This window comes from Pyrgilauda ruficollis, unplaced genomic scaffold, assembly GCF_017590135.1.
Source record: "Pyrgilauda ruficollis isolate IOZ18807 unplaced genomic scaffold, ASM1759013v1 scaffold62, whole genome shotgun sequence".
Lineage (NCBI taxonomy): Eukaryota > Metazoa > Chordata > Aves > Passeriformes > Passeridae > Pyrgilauda > Pyrgilauda ruficollis.
This window is the reverse complement of record NW_024527933.1, coordinates 2,369,212-2,390,410: the sequence shown is the minus strand read 5'-3', so window position 1 is coordinate 2,390,410 and position 21,199 is coordinate 2,369,212. Positions and strand designations below refer to the sequence as shown.

Below are 21,199 nucleotides of genomic sequence, written 5' to 3'. Positions count from 1 at the left end.
AAGCCAGCAATGTTCAATCATGCCCAAATCTGAGGTAAATAAGGCACAGTCTGAGGGAAGGGACTGCCAGGGCTGAGCACGGGGAACGTGCTGGGTTCTGCAGGCAGTGACAGGGCCAGGGACCTGCTGTGTCCCTGTCACTCACATCCTTTGGCACAGCACTCTCCAGTCTGTGCTCAGCCAGCCTGGCACATCAGGCATGTTTACAGAGCCCTCTCAAAGGGGATGATTTAATGCAGGTGGCCTTGTATTCCTGCAGCACTCACTCTCTAAACTGCTATTTTTTGTCACTCTGGGCAGACTAAAGGGGTTGTCAATACAGCTGTTTCTGCAGCAGTCCAGGCTGTTCGAGGCAGAGGACGAGGTGCTTTAACACGAGGGGCGTTTGTTGGGGCAGCTGCTGCTACTGGATACATAACACCAGGTAAGGCACCACACCTGTAGCTGACAGCTTAGGATTTGTCTGCTATTCACCTGTGCAAGTGATTCCTTTAACCATCTGACATGGAGCAGAAGGCTTCAAGGGGGTTTAAATAAATCAAAGAGCTGGAAAACTGGCAGAGTGTGTCCTTTATGAGTGTGCAGCTCAGAGCTCTGTGTGCACAGAGCACACAGTTATGGGCATAATGGCTTTCCTGGCTTTATTATTTTATAATTTGTCTTCATAGTTCACTGCCATGGCACAATTCCCAAAACTCTCTTCCTGCCTAAGAACCTTCTGGATCATGTGCTGATTTAGCATTAGCAGTGCCTTTTCCAGGAATCCTTCGTGAACATGAAGTCAGCAGGCTCAAGAGTCCTGAGCTCCCAAAAAACCTCTACATTAATTCCACCTGGAAGTATCTAATAGTAGCTTCTGTGGTGGCCAGAAATAAAAGAATTTCTTTTCATATTCTGCCTGATGGAGAATCATCATCTCCACTGCATTGTTCTGATTAGCAGAAACAGATTCTGAAGTTCAAGGGCTTCTCATTCCCACTTCACATTTTCACAAGAAAATGTTCATGAAATGATCATTTTCTCCATCCTCAAATTACTTTTCAAAGTACATTTTATTTGTGACTCTGCAGCATATCTGAGGTTTGTGTGTGACATGTGAAAGGAATCCAGACATTGTTTTCACTTGTTCTAAGAACCACAGATTTGTAAGAATGAGATGCTGAAGATGCCTCAGTCAAAGCAAACCCAGTAGTAACTTCCAAAAAATAACACTTCTAGTCCTCATGCTCAGGTTTTCAGATTGCAGCATGAGCTCTAATTACACCCTCCAGCAGCTCGCACATGCTCATAGCACAGCCCTGTTGTTGGGAGCCTTCCTGCCTGGCAGTGTTGGCAGCCTGTCATCTTCATTGTTCCTGTATGGTCATGTCATTTTAAATATTAAAACCCAGTAATTCATTTTTAATGGCTGTTAACATTGTTTTTGGAACTGTCTGTCTGCCTGAGGAGTCATTTAAGAGACACTTTAACCTGCCAGGGGCATGCTTCTTGCCAGTGTGGAATTATTCCAGAAATAAGTTTAATTTCCCAGTTGCTGTAGTTAAGCTTTTATTGGCCTTGGCCTTCACAGATTATTTCTCTCCATCCTCTATTCTCAGAAATCTCTTACTTTGTGGAGTGACACCAGCAATCTCACCAGAAAAAAAACAACCAGTAAAGCCTTCATGAACTATTGACATGTAGAAACCAATGCTGGTGTTACCTGTGTTGCTTTTTCTCTCAAATACTTCAGAGTCACACTATGCTCTCTGGGGAAAAATGATCTGTTTGTGTGGAGGTGTTCACATGTCTTCTGTGGAACTCTGTCTGTTAGAAATGGCAGAGAAAGCCAGGAGCTTTACTAAGGGGGACGTGACATCTGCCACAGGCATCCAGTGTTCTCTTCCTGAAGGAAATTCAGGAAAGTGACTGTTCTCTGCATAGACTGCATTTGTGTTTTAAGAACATAAGCAAATATGGGCTGTCTGTGTCACAACAACTCCATGCTCTGATAGTGCAGACTTGAGGGATTCAGTGGAAAAGAAAATGCTGAGGAAATGAAATAGGGAATTTTAACTCTCTGATCCTGAGGCCTGAGAAAGTCCCTGGCAGCTTGTCCTTCTGGCCACCGCATAGGAACATTTCAGTGTTTTCAGCAGTATTTGTATCTGTTGGTGTGAGTTCGGTTTTGCTGTGCTCTTGCTTCGGGCACAGGGTCCCTGTCCATGTGCAGGTGTGCAAACACTGCCAGGCAGGGCAGGAATGACCCCCTCCCTCCTGTGTTTCCCTGCAGGCTATGGAGCACCGTACGGATACAGCACAGCGGCACCAGCCTACGGTACGTACAGTCCTGTCATTAACACCTTAGAAATTATGCAGAAACTGTTGTGGCAGTCCAAATGTGGCAGTCCAAGGAGAAATTCAAAGAGATTTAAGCTCTTAAACCATGACAACAACACCACTTTTATGCCATAACCTTGTGGTTCTTTTTTGGTTGGAGTAGCTTTTTGCCTCTGCTTTGCCTGGTCTGTGGAAGGACTGCTTGTTCTAATTGCCTGTTCCCTTCATACTGGAACCCAGTCAAAGTAGTTCCCTTACTTTTTACAGCCAGTCTGTGCTCCATTCAAAGACTACCGAAGGGCCTATTTCAGCATCTGTGACCCAGATTTAGCTAAATGGCATTACAGTAACATTGGTGCAATGTTTGTCCCCAAGTGTAAGTGACTTGTGGACAAAGCTCCCTTAATGCTGTCAACTCTTTGAAGTCTATGGGCAAATACCCCCCCACCCTGCAGGCTAAAACACCACTGCTTGAGACACCAGGATGGGTTTTGGGTAGTTGGTACTGGTAGCAATCAGTCTGTGAGGCAGCCAGGACACAGTCGTTTGCCACAATGCTTTTCACTATGAAACAGGTTCTATTAGGCTGGCAAAGCACTGGTTTCATGGAGATTGTAAAATGAGCTGATAACCAGAGAGCTGTGATGGAAGGGTTTTCCTTAACTTGGCTTCTCCCTCCCCACTGGCTTGTTTTATGCTGGACTAACAATGCATTCCTCTAACCGGCCCTTTTGGTTACTTTGAATGAGGTTTATGTGGCAATGGGAGCAGGGCACTTTGGAGTCAGTGATATGTCCTGGCACATACAACTGAGCCCACCAGGACCAGTCCCACCGGCCTCTCCTGTGGCAGGGACTGGTCACAGTCTGCTGCTCAAATGACTGGCATGTTTCAAGGCCTGGAGTTTTTCATATGGGAAACTGTTGATTTTTAGCACTTTTAATAAGTCATTCCTCCCATATCTGTCTAACTTGGGCAATACCAACTCCCCTGATATCATTATAAAAGTTAAAAATATTTTGAAATGTCAATTACATGACTTTTCTAGAGGTATGAGCTCTAACAGGGCAAAAATGCTGCTGCTTTATGGAAAATGTTTGCTTTGCCTGGCTGGGACCAGCTGGTCCAGTTCTGTACTGAGAGGGAGAATGGGCCCATGGGCTGTGTTCAGTGTGGAATTCTCCCCCAGGTCTGGAGCAAACCTCTCTAGTTTTATACCTGCTCACTGGCCCTGTCCTCTGACAGAAGGGCAGCTGGCAGCAGGGCTGTCCCATGGAGTGTTGTCCTTTGTGGTGCATCACACAAGGAACAGCAACATGTTTTTTCAGAGAAAAATGAAAGGGAATTCCGTTTGGGGTATGGATTTTTTGAAAACCCCCTTGGTTCTTTTCAAGCAACAGTCTCAGAGTATAACTAGGATTACTGGTATCTGCATGTCTGTGTTTTTACAAGCAGTGACACACTGTGACATGAGGAATCCTTTCCCTGCTGAAGGCAGGAATACAACTGTTACCAAGTTTCCCTGCAGCTTTTCTTGCTTTTTTCATTCATTCCTTCTGGTTTGGGATTTTTTTTCTCATTATGCCTATTCTGGGAGCTGGATTTTAAGCACTTAGGTGTATATGTGTGACATATCACTGACTTCAAAGCATTGTGGAATTGGATGCCCCCATTTTTCACATAAAGAGTTTCTGTTCTTAATGTCTTATGATTGTGATGCAAAGTTCTGGGATAATGCTTTTTGGCTGTAAGGTAAACATGTCTCTTTGCCTTTGTAAGCTGTTGCATGTTGGGAAACTTCACTTTGATCATCTGGTGCTCTGAAATACCTGCTGTTGCTGCTTTGTGATTTCTAAATGGATACATAGGTTAAATACTAGAATTTAAATAGGCAAGATTAAAAAACCAAACAAACGTTTAATTGTGCAGAAGTTTGTGAGGCCACAAGAACTCTAAAATAATAATGAAATCAGGCAGATGTCAATCTTTCCAGATTTACTACTTCAACACAGGAGAGGAAGTGCAGAATAAGGAAGCAGATGCAGAATTTACTGTAGGTGCTTGATTTTTGGCTGACCTACCTGGATGCTGATCAAAACTGCTGAACAGTTTCCCTGTGAGTTGTATTTTATGCACAGCAGTGTCTGTCTAGAATATCTGCAATTGCAACTGGCCTGTGAAATTACCTCAATGTAGAACAAACTAGTAGAGATTAATTACCATAAAGATTATGAAATAGAGCTTCAAGTCCAAATACACACTCTGCTTTTGAGAATATCACTTCCTTAATTTTACCAAACACCAGGACAAAAATAAAGCAGACTTTAAGCTATAACCATCTGTCTGAAACAGAGCAAAGTGGTGAAGTGTTACTGTTTATGGGACTCTGCACCCTGACATCACATTGACTGACTGATCTGGAAAAGGTTAATGAGAACACTGCTGTAAGCTCTTATCTGACTTTCTTGGATTGCTGAACTTATTTGGAGTCCTCTCCCTTTCTTCTCTCTGTAGGTTTACCCAAGAGAATGGTTCTGTTACCAGTTATGAAATTCCCAACTTACCCCGTTCCCCACTACTCATTCTTTTAGCAAATGGCAGAAGCTAATTCCTATTGATTGAACAACACAGTACAGTACAGAATGTTAGAAGAAAAAAAGCCTTTTTATCCTGTTTTCTTTGAACACATACTTGAGAAAGTCATTTGTAAAGAAACATCTTTTTCCTACTTTTTGATTTTAACAAAATGCAAATTTAGTTCTCTAAAACTTGAAAAAAATGTTCTGTGAAATGTTACCTCATTTTAAAATAACTTATACCAGCCTTCTGTTATAGGGAAGAACTAGAAGCTTAAATCTTACGTTTTAAATGAAGTATCCGATTATGTAAAATTAAATTTGTGAAGGATGTATAGAATATAAAACACTGATCACAAATAAACTGTTTTGTTGTAACACGAGAGTACTGCCTGTTTCCTAATGCAGTCACACAGACTCAGTTAATGACCTGTATTTGCTGTAGGGTTATTAAATGCAGGGCATAGTTCTTTAAAAAATAAAAATAATAATAATAAAAAAACACGATAGAAACTTTACAGTTAACATTTAACTTTGTAAATATTATGGTGTGTAATAAACTTAGTAAAATATGGGTTAAAATATTGTTTTATCTTATTTTTTATAGTTAAGCATCAGTACCTGAGTTTCCTTATAGATCAGCATACTGTGATTTTAGACACAGTCTTAATTATCCAAGAAGACTTTTCACTCATACACAAAATGCTGAAAAACAAATTAAACAAAGGGAATTAGTCTGTCTCTGTATAAGGCTGCATTCTGTGAAACAAGTATTAAACAAGTACTAAAGGAAGTTCCCACAGAAGGATGCAATTCCAGGGATACACCTTACACCTGTATTGCCCAGAGAAAGGACAACAATAATGTTACAATCAGGTTCTTTAGAGCTCAAAACTACATGTTTTCCTTTCTGTTCTGTTTTTACAAAAAAAAAAAAAAAAAAAAGAGAGAAAAAAAAGAAAAAAAATTCCACTTGTTCTTGTGGCCTTCTTCACTTTTAAGATTGTCTGCCCACCCTTGATTTTCCATCCACCATTTCTACAGAAAGCATTTTATTTGTCAATTGTATATTAAACCAAAGGTTCTCCTTTCCCCCTTACATTTATAAGAATCTAAAGCAGCAACAAGGTCCCCATGAAAACTTGCTATTTAATTGTCCCAGTTCTTGTTGAGTGCTGCTGTGAAAAGTGACACACTTCAGCCATAGGCCAGTACTTTTTTACGAGTTGGTGCTCAAACCCAGAGTCCTCTTTTTGATGAGGAGTGTGTGCACCTGTCTGAAATTCCAGGATAGGCCCCAGCTCCACGCTTGGAGTCTCCATGGATTGTGGACTGCTGTGGGCTCTAACAAGGGGTTCCAGTGGTCTTTATTAAGGTATCACCCCACAAATAAGCAGCATTGTTGGTTGCACTCTCTCCTCAGCCCTCGCCCGTTGCTTTTCCATAGGCTGGCTTTAGTTCCTGCTCTTCCAAAGATTTGCCTCTGTCCCCTGTTCTCTAACAGACGCTGCTGCTGAGGCAAGGGGAGCTGTATCTGTGTTGAGGGTGTTGTAAGAGCGGTGCTTAAAGCAGTGTAAAGTTCCTCCTCCCCACAGCCCCCTTAGAGGGAGAGAAACCTTAGAAAAGCTGAATAAGGGGTGGCTTATAGAACAAGCTGCTTTCCCTGGAATTAACTGCAGCTGTTATTCTTAAGCTAAGTATTTGTGCTTAGGAATGTGTTGACATTTCCATGGTTCTCCTCCTGCCGTAGCTCTCGCTTCCGTTTGGTGTCGGTGGTACTTTAATAAAACGTAGATGATGGCCCAGGAGGGTGAGCCTGGTGTCACCCACGGAACACAGAGCAGGGCCGGGGATGGAGCCAAATTGAGAGGTGCTCAGAAATCACTGATCTGTTTTGCTGGCCTATGGATGAAAGGAAGCCATCACGGAGCAGAAAAAGCATGGCTGATCAGAGCCCATTTTTGTTAATCAAATATTCATTAAAGGAATCTTTCCTCTGCACCACATTTCCCCCCCCTTTTTGGAGTTCCCCTGATTGGCAACTGTTTGTAGTTTCCTTTTTGTTTTCCCTGAATCCCTAGTTTTGTACAATTCCAAACAAAATATTCTGTGAACCAATTCTATACAATGAACATTTGTAAGCCAAAAACAACTTCTTATTTCAAAGACAAGAAGGGCGCTATGCTCTTTTCCAACATGATGGCAGTCATTTCAGATGATTTATAGAAGTCATTTTTTATTTTTTGTCATTTGTTGGGAGTTACTAACCACATTGTAAACTTGCCCCCTTGCTGCATATTTTACATTTCTCTGCTTTACTGAAAATATGAATGAGCTGTCAGTTCTTTGTTTAGAAAGTGGTAACCTTGGAAGTGTTAGATGTTTCAATACCTTCAAAGAATTCAAAGTGCCCATTTTACAATGAAAATTCCACTTGCAGCTGAAAGAGCAGAGAAATTTAAATGGAGCTTTAGCTTCAGCCAGTCTCAGAAATTAACGTGAGGTTCTTGCTTCTCTGCTCTTCTCCCACTGTAGGTGGTTTTTTCATTGACAGTCCCTATTGCCAGCCTCTCAGCATCGCACCTTTTATTATTCACTTGGGCCCTCAAGATTTCTTCTCTGACTTCTAGAACCATCAGGTTGTGTGGCTCCAAATGGCATTTTGTACATGTCTTAAAAGCAAGAAAAACGTGGCTCGTTTTGAGGTTTCTCAACTTCAGACATGGGATCTGAGCTTTTTTTCCTTCTTTTTTTTTTTTTTAAAGTGTTTTTCTCACTTCTTGAACTTTGCTCCATGTAATGAAAAGCAATACTTAGTCCAAGCCACAAGTCCTCTCTTTGGGTACATAGCAATAGATGTCTATATACTCCTGGTTGTTTCTTTACACTAGAAGGGGAAGGACTGGTGTGTTGAGGGGGGAAAACCAAATGCCAAACCAAGGCACAACCCGGGTCGAGTGCTGCTTCAAGCACTGAAATCTGCCTTTACTTTCACTATTGAAGTCCTTCAGAATTTTGATACTATACTGTATTTGCATGTTTCCTATCAAAGTTGCTACAGAGCTGTGCAATGGTCACTCCTGAAGCAGCAGTGCTTTGTACCATTGTGCATGTCAGCAGACATGAAATGTAGCAAAATGGCAGAAGAAAAAAAAATAGAATATTTTTTCCCAAAATGTAACTGAATGATAGATATATTCTCTCTCTCTCTTTCCCACATCATTGATATGAGGCACAAAAATGGTAGGCCTGAACTTGAAAATCAAGTGGATTGCTTTTGTGTCTCTTAAAATCATCATCCAAATGATAGGAAAACACAGTATTTGGGAAACATCCAGTTCAAAAACCATTGCTGCTCTAAATTTACTGAGATTTTTCCCTCTTGAATATTTGTATGTTGATATTTTGAGATTGTCAATCAGCAATAACTGAAAGGTGAATGTTTTTTTAAATGGTATTGGAACATCTATATGTTGCAGCTTAAGACTTCTAAGCAGTTTTCAGCAGGTTAATTCCACTTTATTCTCATTCTCTCCGGACCTTCATAGCCATATGCACTTGTATAAAATAAGCAGAAATGTAGTGACTGTAAGCTGAGATCGTGATATAAAAGGTAAGAGATTTTATTTTCAGCTTAAAGAATATTTTTATTGCTTTTTTTCTAAAAATCTCATATACCTGTGACAATCTTGTATACGGCACGTTTTTATTATGTCTTGTTAACTCAGTGTTTAAAGAAGTAATACATAGGTCTGAATCCCAACTTTGTATTTCTCAAAGCCAATTCAAATACTCCAGTTTCAGTTAAAAAATATTACCTAACACTTAAGAAATTGTTTGGTTTTATCAACAGACTGTTCTCCTTCAAATATTTTTCTCCTGTGTAGCATACAAAGCTGTGTTGATACTGCTGTGTCAGGCACTGCATTCCTTGCATCCCTGTGGACACGTTTGGGTAGGTACCAAAGCCAGGCCGTGGCCTGCTCTGAATGCACACCTTGGTTCTGGCTGAGTGCAATGGATGACACTAATCATGAGAGAAACTATTTCCCTAAACCATTAAAGCTAAACTCCAAATGAAGAACGAACAACTCTGATGATATTGCAGTTAAAATCTGCAGAGATCAAATTACATTAGGTCAAATTAATTCAGGAAGCAGCCAGGTTTGCTTCCCTCCTGTGGGTGCAGTGCAGGACAGGAGGGCAGGCAGGCAGGGATTTATCTCTGCGTGAATCCTTTGCTTAGCTGTGGTTTTCTACAGCTGGAAATTAGGATACAGCCATCCATAAATAATTGCTTTCAGTTCTGTAGTAAACATTTTAACAATATTTTACTTAGATTAAAATGGGTTTGGATTATGACCTATTGGTGCACATGATATGTGTAGTTTTAAAATACTATTTTTTTATTTGTCTTTTAAACCTTGCGTTATGCAAAGTTGCATAGTACAGTACTCCAGAAGTGCAGTACTTGCAGTACTTGAAGTTGCTGGAAACAACTCTTTTTATATAAAAATGGTTAAAAAATAAAAAAGCAAAAGGGAGCAAGCTGATGATGTATTAGCATTTTAGGGTCTCAGTTCAGAGATGAAAACATGAACAACCCCTGACTGGTAACAGTTGACACTGGTGTCAAACAGAAAACCACTTGGTACAGAATATGTAGTGGTGTATCAAGCCCAAGGGTCTGCATCAAAACACTAACAGCAAATATAAACTATATTTGATTTTAATATTGAATAATCAAATTCACTAAGTAACTGCATGTACATCCATTCCTCAGGATATTTCTAGATATAATGCATAGGCTGGTAAGAGAAAAAGAGCTGTCAATGGTGTCAGCTTTGCTCCTGAACTTGCACCTGGGAAATGAACTGAGGAACTGTTCCAGGGCCTGGCCCTGGAAGCACATAATCCTTCCATGACATCTGCAGGACAACTGATGAGCAATCAGAACGTCCTTCCTGTTCAGGGGGCAGGTTCCCATCTGCTGTTATCTTCAAGGTGCAAACTCAGGGCTGGATCTGCAGCTCACCTACAGTTCAGTCCTTTTTAAGCCTGGCAGGCTCAGCAGTGCTGATCCTGGAGCAGCAGGCTGCTCTGCTCCTTCAGAGAGGATATTATATGCATCAAGGTGCATTATAATGAACTTCTCCTGAATATTCCTTTAATATTCTTAACTGCTGTCAGCCTGACAAGCACTGTCCACTTCAAGGACTGATAATAAACATCTTGCTGACTCTCATTTGATCTGCTTCTTTGTGGACTGTGCTTGGCAGCTTAATCCATGTGTATTTCTTTCCAGCAGAACTGTTTAACTGTGAATTTCTGTATTTTTCTCTTACTGCTCTTTTTAACTCTTAAAATCCTAAGTTTTCCACTCTCCTGCTGTTTTTTTTAAATGATCTCAACTTTCTTGCATCTTTTTTTCCTCTAGATTTCTCTAATACCCTGCTGTTTGTAATGCAGTAAAGCACTGCAGTATTTATGTCTGAGATGGCCCCTTGCCTTTGCTGCCTCTCTTTTCAGTAGGAGAGAATAATTTTCTGATATGTGAAACACACTAAGACTCCTAAATCTGGGTTCTGCAGCCACCTGGAATCAGAGATAAGACCCTATTGCTGGGGTCCCATTATTGCCTGGGAACCCTTCTCATTCATGTGGAACTTGAGCAACATAGCCCCATGCACTGAAGGGTTACGGAGTAGGCTCTGAAGTGTCTGATGTATTCATGTTTGAGAGAGCAGCCAATTCCATCAGTAGATTTTAGCCTAATATCAGGCTATTATCTGATGAGTAATCTGGGTAACATCTGCTTCGTCAATGTTGCATCAAACATGGTTTTGCTAAAGCAAAAGTAGAAACTCCTTTTTCTGCATAATACTTTTAGGTTTCCTTTTAAAAGTCTCCTCACAGGAGCTTGGTCGGAACTGCCTTTTCTGTGAGGTTGGAGGTCTGTGTTACAGCTACTGAGCTTTGCATTTCTGCATGTACCCAAGAGCCAAACACATAAATCTGGCTGTGTATGCTCTGTGCAGCTGCCAGTAGCGTTACCAATTCTGAAGTACCTTTTCAGTGGAGCAGAAATGGTATTTTACAGTTCAAATTTCTGGTTCATGGAAAAGAAATCTGAAAAGTTCCTTTCAATTAGTACATCTATATATAGGAGACCAGGGAAAGTCTGTGCCTATACACTACCCACCTTAACGCTAGTTTTAGCTAACCAGACGATCGTGTGTATTTTGGGAGATGGTGTCTGGCACTTAAAGGATTAAAAGCCAGAGATTTACAATGAAGAATCAAACTGTTTAATGTCTTCTCTATACTGGAAATGAATGGCATCACCATTGACTTTGCAAAAAGAGACCTGAGCTTTAGGGGTCTGCTTCAGTCCTACTTTGCCAGCCACAAGAGATTCCTCCAAGCAGGCTCTACCTAGAGAAGGGTTTAGAGTAACCAGACTGGTTTGGAGGGCTTGGCCAGCTCAAAGCATGGTATGTGGTGCTTCCTGCCATGGTGTTCTCTCTCTGCCAGTGCTTGCTGTCTTCTTAAGCACACATTCAGGAGCTGGAACACAGTGACCTTATTCCTGGGCATCTCGCCAGTTGGATGGAGGGAGGCCAGCCTATGCTCCTGAAGGGAATGTGTAACACGAGGCCTCGGTTGCCCAAGCAATTTCTGTTGGACACAGTGCACAATCCAACCCTCACAAAGGCAATTTAGTGCCTGGGTAGGTGGTTCCTAATCTGTCTAATTTGCTGTCGTGTAGCCAGTGTGAGCTAATTAGATGATTCAGCAATTGTCATGGCTCCCCACTTAATGTGCTGGAAATGCTGCTGCCACGACTTTCACTGCTGTTAAATACCTTTGCTTCTGTGAAGTCTGTCCTCCTGCTCTGCCTTTTCTGATCATCTTCTAGAATCCTAGTAAATAACTGATTCTCTCAAATTATGAAATTGTTACACAGAAGTGTCTAGATTCTTAAAAACTTTTAATCAGACTGTGAAGCACTTCAGAGAAACCAGTTTTCCTACAAATATTTCAACTTATTCATGTGCCAGAGGACTATTTCTACTCATTAATAAAGATCTGAAAACTGCTCCAGTATCTCTCATCTCTGGAGACAAGGATTCTTTCTTTGAGAACACTTGCCTTCTGGTAGGAGAAAAAAGATTTAAAGTGTGTCTTAATAAAAGACTGTGCCCTCAAGCCCCTGAAAGAACTTAACTGGGGAAAAGTGCACAAATCTAAAATTATTTGAGGCTTTTTGCTTTCATTGAGCTATTGAGAACAATTTCCCTGACAAGAAGTTCCTCAGATTATTAGGATGTAGAAAATGCAGGAGGAAGGGCATGAAGATTTTTCAAGTAGTCTAGGGAAAAAATCTTCTGTTTGTTCGCTGTTCAGCTATGCGACATCATTCTCACTTCTTTATCTCCAAGCTGGCAATAAATGTAAGCAGCTTTAATGTACCATCTCTGATCCAGGCCTGGCAATGTCCCTTGGAGAATGAGAGTGGCACTCCCTGTTTTTTCTGCCACCAACTCCCTGATATAAAGTCCCTTGTTTCATTTGTAATTCTGCATCTGTACTTCTGAGCCAGTCTAGAGGTGGGACAGCTGAACATCCTTCCAAATCCGTATAAACAAAAGAGAGTATTTCAGTCTTTACTCAGATAAAATTACAAGTTTCCTTCTGCCTCTTGTGCTTGGTATACCAAGATACGCACACTCACTATTAGAACTTCTTGCCTTTAGCTAAATTCTAAGACAGTTGCCTCTTACTTAATGAAGGGAAAACTATGTCCCAGCCTCAGTGAGTTCCAAGTCACAAAGCAGCTTACAAAAACAGCTCCTATTTCCGGTGGCTCGGGGAAACAGCAGAGGAGCTCTGCTGCCGTGGATTCCTTTGGATACATGATGAGATGTGTAAACATGAAATTCAGATTGTTGTTCTCAGTCATGAAGCCGACTAAGACCTTGCCTCTCTGGCATCAGAAGAATGAAAATGAGCTCTGTGCTGGGCACACTGAGGAGCTCTGTTAGGAACGGCTGTTCTGTCTCAAAAAACAGTAACTCAGCTCGAATGTTCAGCACACAGACCCTCTTGGGCTTCCTGCTGAATAATCCAGTGAAAAATGAGATCTTTTATTGACTTGTTTAAAGCAGAGCAAAAAGACAGGGTAGCTGAATCTGCTGTCTTAGTACAGGAGACAGCTTGTCTAACAGCTTGTTGGTTTCATTCCACTGGAAATGGAAATTCTGCTAAAGTCATTTTAGAGCACTTCACCAGAGAAACCCAGCACCGAAGTCCTGTGCCTATGGACCACAGCAGCAGTTTCACATGCACTTTCTTTTGAACATATTTAAGTTAGTGGTTAAGTGTTTGGCATTAAGAGAATTGTCACCACTAAACTGTTTTATTGCTTAACCCCAGAGCGATGCCTTCTTAGCTTTATTTGTGTCATCTGAATCCACACCTATTTATGTCCAGGTATTGTGGTGTTTGCCTTTTCTGCTCATAGATATGGGATTCACTTGTTGGTTTGTAACTGATATGTGAGCTAATACAAAAAGCAGAAGCAGGACACATCTGCCTGTTCCTCTGTCTACTCCTCTCTCTGGGGTTTCCTAGGAGAAAGGGGGCTCTTCCTCCCACACCAGTCTGATGCTGTGTAGGCAAGGCAGTGCTTTACTGTGAGTGCTGTGATTTAGGTAAGAGAAAACTTCATCAGACAGTAAGGTTTAAATTCAGTAAAGTGGGGTTTTTTCTCCAGTTCCTGAGATTGCATGAAACATTCAGACCACACTGTTTACCTTGATGTTTTTGAGGAGCTGAATGTCCAAAAGTGGTGTGTGGAGATGTGCAGTCCTAAAGCATATCTCTTATTTTGGATGTTGTTTTATCTTGTATTTGGTGCCTTAACTCTGTACAATTTAAGGTCATATATACTGTACCACAGGCAGTTTAGCAGTTGTGTACTTGAAAAGAACCCATCAAGCCTAGTCTATAGAAACTCTTGTACAGACTGAAGCCTTCTCAGGGGGAGTACTCTTCCATGTTTAACTAATAGTCCACCAAGAAGTGAGAGTTACAAGAATGTAAAGAATATTTAAAAATTTCAACTGTAGAGACTGAATTTATCTGAGACTGAATTTATCTGATTTCTAACTTCAAGATTTGGGGCAGGAAGATAATTAAAGCTGCAGTCTCTTCTATGCTGTGTAAGTAAACAACTTCAAAATGTTTTCTCACCAGCCAGAACTGCACATTTGTGAAAACCTCTGGACTGTTACCTCTAGTAGAATAAATAACACTTAATTTGAAAAGGCATTAATTGAATGTAACTGGCTATCCTTCATTGGTTAGCTCAAGAGAGTTGCAATGAGTAAAAGCTGCAGTTAATTTTTATTTGCTTAAACTTAAGCCTCATTCATACCTCTAACCAGGATCTAGAAGCTCCAGCTGCCTTATGCTGCTTTGCAGTTCGTGAGGTGTAGTGCAGCATCACCTTGAACACAGAATTTCTGAATGCATCTGGTTCTGGCAAGAGAGAGAAAAGGTAACAACAGAAGAAAATGTCCTTCTCCAGTTTTAGAGGTTAGAGCATCATAGACAGAAGTTGGAGGGAAAGTTGCACTGCCTTTTCCAAGTCCATTAAGACAGTCTGTGGTAAAACCAGGAGGTTTATGTGTGCTGGGGAAAGCCAGCAACCTTGTGTACTATGAGCAGGAAGAGCTGGGATTACTTTTTCAATAGTTAGTGAGAAATTAGGTAAGAGGTTTAAGCTATCCTTACAGCAGGCTAAAAGCTGCTAATGATGTTGCTAAAGGAGATTAATTTCTTTTTTTCTGCTTAGTAAACAAGTCCAGGATTGCTGGATTTCCAGAGGAGGAATGTGAGAAATCCAATGGACAAATTTTGTTTCCTGATGCAGTCCTACCCAAAACAGAGAGATAGTTCCAGGCAGTGTACAGAGCATGCAACTGAATTTTGGGAGGAAAAGGAATAGTAGTAATTTCCTCAGAAGGAATAGTAGTTAGTTATTTCTGCAATGCCCACAGTATTCTAGACAAGCTGCCTTTACACAGAGGAGCATGGCAACAAGGAAAAGCAGATACTGCTCCCACAGTGACCAGCTTAGGTCACCAATATTGGTGTAACTCCTTATGACAAAGTAGGTTCATCTTACCAGCAAAGTGTATTTTGATATTGTATCCACTTCTATTTTTTAAGCTAAAGGGGAGTTAATCATAGCACTCATCTGTTTCGATGGGAGTAGAGCAGAAGGTAAGTTTTAACTTCATACTTTGAAGCTGCTATGAATAGATTAACAGTGTTCCATGGAAACAACCTGATGTACTTCTTTATTTTCCTGGAGTTTCATTTCTGTGTTCTTGCAAAAGCACAAGCTTGCAGAAGCGTAATCAATACAAAGTTACTCAGGGTACTGCATCATCTCAGCAGTGGACACTAACTGCATCTTAAGTCAAAAGGCACACATAAATCAAGCTTAATTAAGAGGAACAGGACATCTTGGCAAGTTTTGCTTTTTTACTGGCACTGCTACAATTTAATGATCTATGCATACTGAAATGTGTGTATTGCTGCGCTCCCAACAGAATGTGAGTCTTGTAAGGGTGTCCTGAAAAGTAACAAAGTCAGGGCAAGAGAGACAGTATTTATTCTTCTGTCATTATTTTCACAAAGAACTGTTTCTAAGCAGATGGAAAGTCATTCTGCTCAAAGGAGAATAACGGTGGGCTAGAGAACAGCATTCAGAGTAGTACAGCTTTTGGAAAGTTAGTGATACTATGAATTTAATTACAAAAATTCTGATTTGCAGTACAGATTCTTTCCTGTGTTTTTAAACTCATATCACTGTTTCCCTGCTCAAAATAACAGGATAAAGACAAGTGTAGTTTTCTGGTAACATCTATTGTGTGGAAATCCACATACACTGGAAGAAAAGGGAGGCTGTACTGCAGAGAGCATATTCAACTACAGAGCCATTCTCTGGGCAATGCTGCATAATTTAGGAGTGGGTAACCATGCCTTCAGGGACAACAAGACACAGAGCAGATGGTTGAAAAAAAAAATCACAGAAAAAAGCCTCCAAGCTTTGTCCAGTCACACATTTACCCGTCCCTGCAAAAGGGGACAGGTACATTCATACATGCATAACAAGTTATCTGTCAGGCATCACAGAGGTCCTTAAGGACAAATGTTTTGGAGCCAGTCTCCTTTAGGACAGAAAAAGGAGGAAGTTGACTCTGTCTTCCAGTTCCAAGGTGCAGTGTCTTATTTCTCATCCTAACCCTAAGTCAATATTTATTGATCAAACTGACTAAGCTTTTTAGGCCGACCAGCTCTCTACGAAGCAATTCTGTTCTCTTGAGCCTCTGCAGGGGCCAGTAACTGGTGCTTAACTACTGCTTCCACTCCGGAATGTCACCGTCCTCCAGCTGCCCCAGAGCCAGGCTGGGACACTTGCACTTCTCAGAGAGCAACACTGCTGGGGGTGGGGGCTCTCCAAAGCACTGAAGTACAACAGCAGAGCAAGTCCCAGTGGGCTGTATGCTTTTAAAGTCCTGTCCAGTTCTTAGTGACAAAGTTGAGCATGAAACCTGTACTGCCAAATCTATCAGCCCCTTGCTGAGAAGGACATCAGTGGGAAGCAGTCTCAGAAGTGGAGATTTTGAGGAAAGGCTGGTGCTTTCCAAGGCCAACTCACAGGCTTTTTTTTAATGGCTGAATTTCCACCCACCAAAAATCACCATCAACCAAATAAATTAAAATTGCTGCTAATTTGGGCTAAAATATCCTTTGTGCAACTCAAACCACCACCATCCATGCATCTAAAGAATTCCTAAGCAAAGACTCCTCAGGAGGCAGAGCCCTTCTGACAGGAAATCTGCCAGTGCAGTCTGATTTGACTTTTCTGATGATAATTACTTCTCCAAGACAAGGCAAAAACAGAGGCAGTGCTTTGGGGCAGTGTTTCATGCTCAGCAAGTTTGTAGAGGGAAGTAATGCAATTCTATAAATCACTTGTACTGTATTTGTTTCTAGACTTGAATGAATTTCACTTTTCCTTTGTGAGTCAGAGTATTAAACGTTGAAGAAAAGGTCTATTTTTCTAAATCTCTTTCACCAATAGAGGTCTGACCTGCAGCCAAGAGATGGATTTACTTATCCACAGAGGATGGAGTGTTTATTTTTGAACTAAGATTGGATATGGCATTGAATAAAAAGTATGACCTATAAACTATCTAAACCTTAAATACTATGAACGAATTCCACAAATGAGTAATATGGTGGACGATTCCATCTTTCTTCCCAATAAATCTCTCTCAAAGAAGTTACCCAGAATTAAACTTCCAAATGAAGTACAAGAGATCCTTGTGGTCTAATTACAGACCACTTTCAAAATACTTCCGTTTTCTCCCAATTTGTAATCACTAGAGAACAATGATGACTGAACTATTCCCAACTATAAATAAAGCAATTTCAAATAAAGTAATCTGGCAACAACCATGGCTATTTATAGCACTAAAAATGTAATTTGAACATTCAGATTTTCTTAATTTGGTAGCAGTTGAGTGGGAAGAAAAATAACTGCACAGTGAATTTTAAATTGAGCTGTATCTACTCACTAGCCAAAAAAAGCGTACAGATGTAAAGGGAACGCTCTCTGTACCTTCAGTTGCTTCCTCCCGTGCTGCTGTACCCCGTACACTTGGCTTCATTTGGCTTCTGTGCTGTGGTTTGTACGCCAGCCACTGTTACTGACTGTACACAACACGATCTGCACTGTAATCTCGGGTCATTTCCACTGGTTGTAACCCAACACTACAGACTTCTCTGTATATAAAACTGGAACCATGTCCCATTTGCTTCCAATAGCTCCAATAAAGACTTATCTCTGTAAACAGGAATTATGGCCTAATGACTGGTTGGGGGGGTTGGTTACAAGCTGCCTCCAGGGGGGTCCTGAAGCCTGGGATGCCAAACCACAGAGGTCCATTGTGCCTGAGTCAGGTAACAGGCTCAGCAGAAAGGAGAGCCAGGCTCCCAAAGGCTGCAGTGTTAGCAGAGACGACTTGGGAGACGCAAACATAAAGCACTTTATGCTGGAACAAGCAGAATGCATTCCTGCACAGAGGTGAAAGTGAATAGAGCATTACTGGATTTCAGTTTCTGAGGGCTGCTGCACACAAGTGCCTCTGGGGGCTTGCCTTGGAAGCAGTACCAGAAAAGCCCAGAGAAGGCTGTAATTGCTGTGATCAGCCAGGAAGGCAAAGTTTCACTCCAGAAAGAAATCTGGACATTCCTAGTATTTAGCCAATTAGAAAAACTGGATGCTTATTTTCTTAAAAGATAAATTATACACATAAAGAACAAGTAAGGTTCCTTCAAAGTTCTCTCCACCCCTCTGATTTCATTGTGTTTCTTAAATTCCTGTGGTCCCAGTTTGTCCTCTGAGGTCCAAAGCAAATCCAAGCAATTTCCTTGTCCGGAGTCACTGAGGGCAGCAGTTGGGGATACCACGACAATTGTGTGGCTGGTGTTTTTTGCCTGAGGTTGCAACTCATGGTAAGATTTACTGGAATATACACATTATGTCCAGCCTGGAGTTACAGAACCCAGCTGTACTCTAGAAGAGAAGTCAGTGAACATATAGTCTTACTTTTCTTAGAAGTGTTTTTCTGGTCTTGAAATGCTAAATTGAAGTCTGAGTGCAGAGGTCATTAATCAAATTCAGAGGAGATCAGACTTGAGAAGGGATTAGAAACTGTTATGAGCTGACTATAATTGAGATTGCTCTTAATGAAATGAGATATAGGAAATCCCACAGCTTGGAATGTATGATAACTGGACCAGGACTTGGTATGAGACTTTTGCCCTCGACAAGCCAGTGTGCAGCCAGCCCAGTCTGCTGGCATACTGCAAACAAGTCAGTAATGCACAGAGCTACTCAGGCACAACTGTACCAAACACAATGAAACCATGCATCACTTAAAATTTAGAGCTGTATCAAATATTTAGCAAGTAAGATCCACAAAGCACTGAAGAGAGTCACTTAAGAAAACATCATTAACACTTAACTGAAACTGAAGTCAGTCTTACCTACTGTATTAGCATAATGCCTGTCTGTGCTCATGCCTGATGTTAGCTGGCTCACTAAGAGGTCATTCCAAAAGCTCCCTTAGGATTATCATCTCTGAGGTGCTGAGAAGGCTGTCAGCTCTTCGGCAGCAGCCTGGCAACTGCTGGTCAGTGACAGCTCAAAGCGAGCTGGGCCCACTCCAGGAGCTGGCGGGCATTCTGTGGCCTGGCAGGAATGGGAGAGGGGCACATATGGGAGTGGGACATGGGAGAAGCCACACAGCACTGGGCCTAGACTGGCAAAGGAGGTTGGCACATCCTTCTCTCCTCACTGAGAAAATGCCTGGCATCTCCAACTCAGTTTTACTCCTATCCCACTGTAGCTAAGCTAACTTTGCCCAGGCAGTTACAGAATATCTTGCTTGGAAGAACAGGGAAACTGCGGCCCGCCTCCTCCCCAAAACCCCCTGCAAACCAAGAAACACGAAGTCCATCTACTTCTCCTCGACAACCTGCAGTGCCTCTCAGATTCACTATGAATCTGCAGCTGAATGCACGCAGTGAAATCTGCAGCAGAAAGCTCCTTCATTTCAGGCCCTCCCCAACACTGCTTGACTGCCCCATCCCCTGCTGGCACAGCACCGAAGGGATCCATGCAGAAGGAACCATCTGCTTAACAAGCAACATGTCCAGTTTACCTTGCTGCAGTCAGCATCACCTTGGAAAAGTGTATTTGATTACAGAGGAAGCAGGAAAAAAATACTGACTGACTGATGTCCAAGTCTGATGTTAAGCAACTAACAAGCCAGGCTGTAACTTCCATGTGCAAAGAACTGCTGCATCTATAAACCTACCCAAAACAGCACCCCTCTTTCTGCAAGAAGTGTCACCTCACTTAATTGCTCACGACATAATGCTGACTTTGGTGGTTTGCTGCAGGGTTGAGTTCCAGCAAGTCAGCTAGAAAGAGTTTTTCCCATTTGCTAAGCTGTAAATTATCCTTCTCTTTTGTGACCCCAATCCTTGGTAGAATCAACTGAAAGAAACTGGAGCTGCCACTGCTTTCAGGGCCCTGAATTCATCTTCACTTTAGGCTATACATTCCAGCGCATTTATTCACAATGCTGTAAAAAGCCTGTGTGCACTCTTGTTAAAGTTACAACAAAAGGCCCATTTTCTTGCTCCAGGCATGAACATGAGGCAAAATCTTAAAAAGGTCTTTAGATCCCAAAAAAGGGTCACATACCCTGCACAAATAACACTTCCCTCTTCTCCTTTGCTTAGGTGCTGGCACACACCAAAGGTGGGATTTCCTGCCTGCAGTAAAGGCAGGCTCAGCGCTTTGCTGGTTCTGATTCATTCAAAGATTCAAAGGGACTTTTTTTTTTTAGATCGGGGCAACTTTGCATTACAGTAGAAGGGGGAAGGCTAAACCAGGGCAAGATGACAAAATACAGCTCAGTAAATCCAATTATGTTGCCCTGCAAAGCAGCTCCACACAAACTCCTATACGACCAATACTGCAAGTCCTGAGGTAGCCACAGGACTCCTGCATCCAGCACAAAGCAAGCACATGGACAGGGGTTTGAGCTGCTCAGGTCAGTTATCCTGGGTTTAAAGAACTATGCAGTTTTGAGAAAGATGCTGTTACATGTAGAAGACATGTAACTTCTGTCTGTACATTAAACTATTCTCTCTGAGATCAAATGAATAAAAACTTGAATGGAATTTAGAACTTTCCAGTTACAGCAATTACTGCTCTCCTCACTCTGTCCTAACTGTGGGAATGGGCAGCACCTGTAACTTCTAAAACCATTCAGAGTTCAGGCTACTCCTGTAACGCTGAAGCTGGGGGCACCCAGGAACTCCAGTTTGGTGTTCCTGTCTACAAGCAGCAACCAAGTTGTCTGCAATTCACAGCAGCCTGGCACAGGCTCCCACAGCACCTCTGGCTGTGGGTTTGCCTTGTTCCACACATAAACCACCTCAGGGAGACACATAATCATCCTCATGCAAAACCCTTCCCTTCCATCTTGTTCCTCAAGTGATTCCCTGTGGTATTATGCAGCAGTTCTGCCATGGCCTGAGTAGGTGGCAAGCTCAGATATACATTGCTCTGCAAGCAACCAGCCTTCCTCCTCCTCCTCTTTCCCACCCATTCTCTCTGGTGCACCAGTATTAATTACCATCACACC

The 21,199-nt window shown here is 41.7% G+C and overlaps 1 protein-coding gene across 10 annotated transcripts in view; it reads left to right on the top strand.

The window, feature by feature from the left end:
• The window catches only part of LOC121362480 (spermatid perinuclear RNA binding protein), a 59,206-nt gene extending 41,379 nt beyond the window's left edge, over positions 1-17,827 (top strand). For 3 of the 10 annotated variants that reach the window (XM_041484022.1, XM_041484027.1, XM_041484021.1), the window contains 3 exons: positions 301-424; positions 2,273-2,317; positions 7,431-8,434. In XM_041484022.1, coding sequence (XP_041339956.1) covers positions 301-424; positions 2,273-2,317; positions 7,431-7,525 — 264 coding nt within the window. In that variant the 3' untranslated portion in view covers positions 7,526-8,434. The other 7 variants (XM_041484024.1, XM_041484023.1, XM_041484020.1 and 4 more) reach the window with 5 other exon arrangements.
• Positions 17,828-21,199: the final 3,372 nt, after the last annotated feature.